An 8,934-nucleotide genomic window follows, 5' to 3' on the forward strand; every position below is an offset into this window, starting at 1 on the left:
TTATAGGCTTACCCAGACTGGCTAGGTGATCGGTTCCTGGTTAATCCAATTGAATCAGTTGGTCCGGTTTGATTTTCAGAACTATGGTCTTGACCGATTCACACTGATTTGGGAAGTTCAAACCAATTTTGATAAGTTCAAATTGGTTTTGGCCAGTTTTTATCCTTATACTATTAAAATGTTGACCCAGATAGGTTTACGATTTGGTTTACCGAATTTTTTGTTGAACTAATTGGCCCGGGTCAATTTTTACAACTATGCAAGCAAGAATGGTCGTCGCTCATTTTTTTAATTATTTACTTGAATTTAATTTTGATTCACTATTATTGTAGTGTAGTTTTGAACATGCATCTAATTATATAATGTCCAAGTGAAATTCTAACTCGGCTCCTACCCTTTTCATTAAGGACAACATGATCCTTCACGAAGGACAAAACAATCCCTAAAAAAAGCGCCACAGTAGCCACTATCCCTAATCTCTACGAGACAATGCAACTTTTTTATTAGTCTCACTATTATCTGAAAACGAAAATCGCTGATATCTCATGCTAACTTGCTAAGTTGGGCAATAAGTGTCAACATGGAATGGATCGGAATCAATTTATCTCAAAATTTAAATTGGTCAAAATTCTATTTGTCTTTAATTTATTCACTTGGAAAAACAGTGTCGTTTTAATCTCAAATTTTTTTGGATAATGATAAACTTAATTTGTCAATAAATTAATAATTGTATTTGATATCTTTGCATTAAAATATACTAGCAGCTAACTAATAGTACTAAATGAAATATATATAATGTGAAACTAAGCACACAACCAATTTTATTTTTTCACTACTTATTTCTCTCTCGGAAGAATTTGTGAAGGAAGACGTATAACACCCCATTTTTCTACAGAATTTTTTCTCGAAAATTCTGTGATAAGAAAATGATAAATGTCGAGAATAACCTTATCATATATTATAAGGCGGATTTAGGATGGATAAATGAAAAGAAAAGAAAGTGTAATAATAAGTAAAAGTGTGTCCTAAGCCAAAAACCGTACCAAAAATAATGAATTTGATCGCCGAGTTAAATTCATCTCTAAAAATTTTACTATTAGGTTTTCTTAATGAGTTTAGCTTGGTAAAGTATTCTAGATATGATTCGAAGCTGAGATACTCTCGCTATCAATATGGTTTGAAAATAGTAATTTTACAGTTTAATTAATAAATCGTATTCTTCTTTTCTTTAGAAATCCGGCTAAACCAACGAGAAATTATTTTCACCCAAGATTCATGAAGCCATGTAAAACCAAAGTACTTAGCTTAGTTAGAATTAAACTAAGCTTGAACTGAACCAAACTAACTCCACTCTTTCATAATCAAACCGATTTTTCTTTATTGTAGAGTCACAGTTTTCTCTCCCCCACACTATATTTCCACACATCATAAACCTTATTTTTCAACCAGCATGATAAAAAATTGAGAGAAATTACAGTTAAAACTTTGCTCGTCAAGTTAGAGTTTTTCACAAGTTTTCATTCCATGTTTTAGAACTCCCATGTCTTAGAGCTCCTATGTAAGTTTTCACAAATATAAAGCCTCATTACACACTCACACCATCAGAACCTCCACTTATCTTAATCTTTGCTTGTCCCAAATTTTAAAAGCTTCCTCAACTTTTTCTTTTCAAGAGAAAAAAAAATCTTTGTTGCATAATATTGGGTGCAAACAATTTTAAGAGTAAGTGACATGAAAAAAAATGAATCATGATTATTAATTAAGGACAAAAACATGTATAAAGAATTAAAGCTCAAAAAAGAGTTACTCTCTTTTTGTCTTTCTAAACTATGTGCTGCATAGCCTCCACACTAAACTTAGAATAGTTATTTATCTTCAAGCAACAAAAAACAACTGTGATAATGGAATTATAAAATTCATGATTCTCTAGTGCAAGCAAATAAGTGATGCAATAGCTTATTCAAATTGAATAGCCAGAGTGAAGGGAATGCTCTAGAGAGTCCCTAGATGTGACACAAGTACCTGCAAAATTTAAACAAAAATTTAAACAAATCAAAATCATAGCATGCATATTAATCAAACACAAGACCAATACTAAGCCAATACAAGAAACTACTATTCAATAAACTAACGAAGTGATTAGCAATCAAGGTGAAACACCCACTGCAAACAAAGAACAAACTAATTATAAATTCAACCAAATATATAACTATAACAACTAAAACGATGCTTGCATTTAGTGACATCTATAACCAAAGAGATGGCTGCAAATATTAAGTAATAATCAAGCTCAAAGGGTACCATGCAATCCAATAAATGAACCATGCAACATCATTCAACACCAAGTATGCAAAAGTAAACAGAAGATGATTTCTATGGCTAGCCAAAACAACTAATTACCAAAATCATTAACCACTAATCATAGACTAGATTGATGCATATTACTTATACAGGCTAACCAAATAAGGTAAGAATGCACATTTCATAATCATGCAAAATTAATGAAGAGTGATGTACTGTGTCCATGTAATGCATGCATCTTATTGAAACTAATTTAGTTTCTGTCGTTGCCATGCCACGCCAAGAATGTGCCGTGCCACGACAAAAGAAAGTAAGTAATTCTCTTTTTTTTTTTTTTGAAATAGTAGTAGCACCAGGTATGAAGTGCCAAGAAGCTCTCGTGGGACGGTAAAGTGTAGTCGCACGTACGTGCATATCATGCGTACACGCAAAATTCCCTTTTTTACCAGGTGTGGAGCGCCAAAGCATTGCCGTTGGACGAAAAATTGAAGTTGCGATACGAGCATGCCATGCGTACGTGCATTTCAGGTTGAAGCCAAACTTGTGCTTACGCACGAAATCCTTTTCTGGCCAAGTCATGTGTACGCACATAGGATGCGTACGCATGAATTCCTGTTTAGTCGTCCAAAATAGCTTGCTGAACTTTCCTTTTCCCTCATACCCATTTCTGAAAAAATAAAGAAAATGGAGGCTATGGAGCTCTACTGTGGATCAACGGTCAAGAAAGGAACTTGGAGCCAAAGCAAGAATAAATGGTTCAGATCTTTGAAGATATTGGAAAAAGGATGAAAGAGAAGATGAAATGTATGAATGCATGATATCTGAATGCTCTGCTACAGTCCCATCTCTCTTCTGCACCGCTGCTGCTATGATTTTGTGAGAAGAAAAAGTCAACAATGTGAAACAAGCCTTAGGTGGCTAACTGAACTCATACAAAAAAGAAAAGAACTATTCGGAGTGAAACCAAGGAGAGAGAATCAGAATCTAAGTTTCATAGAGAGTTTCCCTGTGAAAGTTCAACATTTTAGACAATGTTTCTAGATCAAAGAAACATTCCACCAACATGCGTCATCAGAGAATACTAAAACCGGTTCAACTTATAACTTCAAGACTGTGAATTATCATCTCTTTCATGGTTTATTATTTTATTATTCTGTTTCAATTATCTTTCTTTGTTTTCTCGAGTGAAAAAAGGCATAAAGGTAAGGCATTTGAAAAAGTCAAATAGAGAGAAAAGAAAAAGAGAAAAACTTGGAAAGAAAAGCCAAAGTTGATTTCAGATTTCTATTTATTTGTATTTCTATTTTGCATCTTGTATCTAATGTATCCCTTGCTAAGTTGGGTAAGCACTTAGTGTATTGAGAGTTTAGGATGTTGCCTAGGCAAATCAAGCTTATGTTGAAGTTTGGTTTGTACGAGATAAGATTATGTTGAATCCTAGAAAATTAGTGTCAGTAACACTTGAAAGTATAGTGAAAATTCCACCAACATTGTGGTGGAGACTGGATGTTAGTTGTATTGAATAAAGCAACTGAACCAGGATATATGCTTGTGCCATTTTCTTCTTCTCTGCACTATTTTGTCTCTCTGTGATTTATGAGACAAAACTAAATTGTCTCCTGCATAATCCATCATGCAGACAAATGGAAGCTAAGTTTCATTTCCTAGTTTTAAGGGTTAATCAATCAACTTAAAAGAAGGTCATAAATTCAACCTCCTTCTCTAGGCCATAAAAAACCTTCATATATAAGTAATTATTAACTAATCAAGTTAGATATTAAAACAATACAACATTTATCAGGTGTCAAAATAAGAATTAGAATATAGAAAAAAAAAAGAAAAAACATATGTTCATGTAATTTTGTTATTTTATTTGTTATTTAAAATAGATTTTTTTTATTGATTGTAAATACAAGATATATAATGCTTTAAATATGCTAAGCATTTTCTTTAAAAAAGGGGTGTTTTTTATTTAGAAATGGATCATTTTGGTAATTGAAGTTACATTGATGAGTTATTTTGGCTCCTATAATGCTTACAAGAAAATTTACCTTCTAATTTCGAAATTGTAACATAATGCTTTTCCATATTTTTTAATTACACATTAATATGTTTTTCTATTTTATTGGTGACATAACCTATTAGTTTTTTATCCTCAATTTATTTTTGAAGACAGAAGTTAGATAAGTTTAATATTGTGATACTAGTCATCTTATCTAATTTCATCGGCATTCAAATTTATTACAAAAATCTAATTAAATTAATCCGATATAATTTAAGTCCTATGAAAAAGATAGAAGTATTCTAAGAGGAATTTCTTTTTTTCTAAAATTCAAATTCAACATCCCTAGCTAAAATACATTGAACACATTGATCAGTCCCATGTGAACCATATCATTTCTAGTAAGGCACTTTGTGCAAGTGGAATAAGCGGACGTTGCCCTTAGTGGTCAAGCACTCAAGCAGAAAATGGAAGGGTTTTCATTTTACTTGTCATATTAAATATCCCCTCATTTTTTTTTTAATGGTTTGATCCGCTCAAATTCAGTGAATGACTTTGTAGTTTGTCCAAGTTTTGAGACATTGACTCAAATCTCCAATTCCTTTTTTTCTCCAATTTTGAAATTTCCACGACACAGTAAAATACTTCTGTCACTTATTAGTTAGAAAATTGTTATGCATACCTTCCTATGAGGTTCATATGTGTAGTATAGTATCAGACTTGAATTATGTGAAGGTTAACGTGATCTTGAATTGTATCTTTTAGTATCAGAGACAATACTGGCAGGTTTAAAACAATGAAATATGCCAAGAAAGATGTATATACATACTTGATATCCCCGCATCCGCGTATGCAAAGATATAAAAGGCATTTTTCGAAACCAAATACCAATAAAAATACAATATTAATGCGAGTCTGTACAGAATTCTTGCCAACTAATCCTTGAATAATTGCAGAGTAACACTACAAAATTATAAACACTGGCAAAATCAACCAGAGCTTTGTCTTGAGTTGCAATCAGTTAATGGCACCTTTGTTCATCTGTTCCCAAACAATAGTGAACCTTCTCACCTATCACCATAAAACAAGACAATAACATCTCAGTGATCTCACGCAGCCTCCAACTCCTGGGTCTCTGGGGATTCCTTGAGAAAGTCAAGGCGAGTCTGCTTGGTTCGCTTGCAACGTGCTAGAGAAAGGAAAGGGTCAATGGGGTTGTCTTAGCTTAGTTTCAAAAGCGATTTCAATTCTCTAAAAAGAAAATTTATGAAGTGATAAAGTAAAAGGGTACACACCCCTTGCATCAATACTTCCATTCCAAGTTCTCACCAAGTACTTTAATGTTGATTACTCTCAATTATCACTTTACAAATCTCTTCACTTTATAGGATTCAAATCCTGAAATCCTGGGGGAAGAAAGGACTAAATAAGATGTTTCAATGTATACCTTCAGTTCTGTTTTGCTTGTTGGATGCAACCACAGAAGACTTCCACTTCTCATATTCACCCTTTTCCATTTGTTTGCGTCTCTTATAACTTGAAAGCTGGACGTACAAAAGATTTTATAATCAACTTCAGCAGCACAAAAGTGAAGACCTCAATAATCATAAGAAATTGGAATGGCTGACTTTGCAGCATAATGTTCAATCATTTATGATAAATGCAAAGGAAATGTATACCATCCTAACAACATATTGGGGAGTAAGGTTATAGAGGAAGAGAGATCAAAAGTCATAACACAGTGGCTTTGCATTTAACCGACCCATAATTATGAGATGACTTCAAATCATTATAAATACTATAATTGAATTGTAATTAGAAGCAGTTAACAATGACTCTACGCCATAAAGAGGGACCGCTACTGAATAGGCAGATGCTCATATAATTAAGATATTGTCACAGACCAATTTGAGAAAGCATATACACCGGAAAAATGTGAGATATCTAAGTGACCAATTTAGCTCTTTATTAGATTTTATTATTGAATTAATTCACCAGCCAGTCTGTTGAATACTATGGTTCTACAATTGGACTTTGGATTTACTTTTGGTAATGACTAATGATGGCTCAACTGTTGCATTAGGCAGTTACTAACTATAACTAAATCATACATTACAGCCAGGCAATATTGGATACAAAGTAATGGACAGTGAGCTATGATAGATGTGTCCCATTGAACTTAGACTTAATGGAAGCATTTCTACAAGGATCAACCCATACATAATAGTGGTGAAGAATTTGCAATCTAGCTCTCTTTGAAACAAAATTAACTCGAAGAGAAATTATTTACTCATTGATAAATCCATATTTTATTGCAGTTTTTGAGTTGAAAAGAGTAGAATTTATCAATTTAACTTGCACTTAATCCTTGTAAATGCATGCTTTTGTGAATTCTCTCCTAATTGAGTTTAATTGAGTAAACATGTTCTTAGGCCTTTAAATTTGTCAAATGAATTTCAATTCTCATTCCATTTGATACATTGATGTGTTTGTTCAAGTTGTTTAAGGTTTAGGAGGCACTCAATTAAGCTCTAATGAGATTATTCATTATTACCTCTGGACCTTCATCAGACAAATAACCACCATCCTCAGGTTTCCTTTTGCTAGGTAAAACATCAAGCAGTTCTGCACAGAAAGGGAGAGAAGCAGCAAAGTAACTACTTATGCAATTTACTATTTGAAGAGAACTGAAGAAAAGTAAAAGCCGAACAAACTGTCTTCAATCAATCCGCTGCTCAAAATGATACAAGATCACCATAGATAAATGAGATGTACCTCGATTTGACTTCACTTCTCTCGGATCCTTCTTCTCTTTAGCAACCCCAAAAACATCATGACACAAGTCCTTCATGGTAGTAGAAACCTGCAGGAGCCATCAACATCAAAACTCAAACCATAATTAATGACATCGTACACAAAAGCTAATACACATATTATATATATAACACTAATCATAGAAACATATAAGCTCACATCACTTACATTAGAAAATTCAGATTCAGATGTACCACAAAGCTCAATCAGCCTAACCTTATCAACTTTAAGCTGCAAAACAAAAGAAAAGGACAAGAAGCAATAACAAATGTTAAACCAAATCTGTAAAATGCATGATATACTACGCTCTACATCACCACAGATCACTTGAAAGCTACCATGTGTTTCTTTGCACATAAATAAAAAGCAACGGCGGTAAACACAGGACGAGTAAAGTCAGCACTTGCACGACGAGACGCTGGCAATGAAGCAGTAAACCGGTCCTTGTAACTAAGGCAAAGAAGAAACAACTAGTCAACACAAACATGCACAAAGACTGAACCACAAGTAACAAAAACTGGTTTTCCATTTGCAAATTTAATCTAAGAAGCATTTTCTCAAACACCTGTCAGGTGCTAGGAAAGCAAGGAACTTACAGCTTGAGCCCCTCCCGAACCAAAGGGATAATCCGAACGCATCCAAACTGAATCGCCAATTCCCTTACATCTAGCTTCATCCTATAATTACAAATTACTCAATTAGTGTTCACCCAAAAAGGGACAAAACCAAAGGGGAAAAAGAAAAAGAGGGAATTAGGATGGGAAAAAACGAACTTGACCCCAAGACCGTTGTGGAGTGAATTGTAGCATCGGATGTAAGCCTTTTCTGATAAGCCGCTGAGCCTCACCGCACAAGATCGATCGAACAGAACCCCGAGTCTGGTACACGCGCTCACACGTTATAAAAACCCATAAACCCACGAATCAGAATCAATCAAAGTGAATAAATAAATAAAAAGAAGGTACCTGGTAGCGGCGATTTCCAAGCAGATGAGAGCTTTGGCAACTTCTCCCTGCAAAAAAATAATTAAAATTAAAATTACAGATTTGATTTTTTTAATGGACATTGAAATGGAATGGAGCTTACGACTCCGATGATGGAGGAATCAAAGAGAACATCGGAGAGGCGACGGAGCTCGGCGGCTTTGCGGACGACAAGTTTAGAGTCAGAGAGCGAAAGCTTCTTTGCTAACTCTGAAAGATCCATTGCTGTTTCAGTTGTGTGTATGTCGGAAAGGGAAATGTGAGGGAGAGGGGGCAAATGGTAATGCTGATGATGGGCACGAAGCAGAGGAGATGGTTTTGCTTTTGCCATATTTTTCTACTCTTTATTATTATTGTTTTCTGTGAATCGGTCTTTTTTTTCGAATCTATTCTGGCGCCCTCTGCTTGCCGAGAATCTGTTTTGGCGCCCTCCTCCATTTTTGCCTTTGCTTTCATTGGCGGCTTTTTTTTTTTAGCTAATACTTTAAAGTTTGGTACCATTTAATTTCTCTGTTATATATCGGATTTTTTTTAAAGAAAGATTTTAGGAATTAATTGGCTTGTAAAAATATTTTCTGTTTTTGTTTTTTATTTTTATTTTTTGAAAATAATTTTTATTTTTAATTTTTTATATTTTAGAAAACGTGATTAATTTGTAAAAAAAGATTTATTTTTAAGTATTAAAAATAATAAAAATATGATTGGTTGGTTTTATTTTCAAAATGTATTTTTAATAATTTTAAAATCACAAAACTATATTTTTATTAAATGTACTATTTTAGTTATTTATTTTTTTGTTAAATTAACAATTAATTTTTTATAAAGTATCAATGT

General features: G+C 33.4%; 1 protein-coding gene across 1 annotated transcript; it reads right to left on the bottom strand.

The window, feature by feature from the left end:
- Nucleotides 1-5,125: 5,125 nt before the first annotated feature.
- LOC112801608 (origin of replication complex subunit 6) lies at nt 5,126-8,519 on the bottom strand. Its single transcript, XM_025844433.3, has 10 exons — nt 8,204-8,519; nt 8,083-8,129; nt 7,891-7,995; nt 7,714-7,794; nt 7,456-7,567; nt 7,286-7,348; nt 7,079-7,166; nt 6,858-6,928; nt 5,751-5,847; nt 5,126-5,492 (listed from the first exon to the last, which is right to left on the bottom strand). Exons 1-10 carry the CDS (start codon nt 8,429-8,431, stop codon nt 5,413-5,415), a joined length of 972 nt encoding a protein of 323 aa, XP_025700218.1. The 5' UTR covers nt 8,432-8,519; the 3' UTR covers nt 5,126-5,412.
- Nucleotides 8,520-8,934: the final 415 nt, after the last annotated feature.

Source organism: Arachis hypogaea, chromosome 5 (genome assembly GCF_003086295.3).
Source record: "Arachis hypogaea cultivar Tifrunner chromosome 5, arahy.Tifrunner.gnm2.J5K5, whole genome shotgun sequence".
NCBI classification, from domain to species: domain Eukaryota; kingdom Viridiplantae; phylum Streptophyta; class Magnoliopsida; order Fabales; family Fabaceae; genus Arachis; species Arachis hypogaea.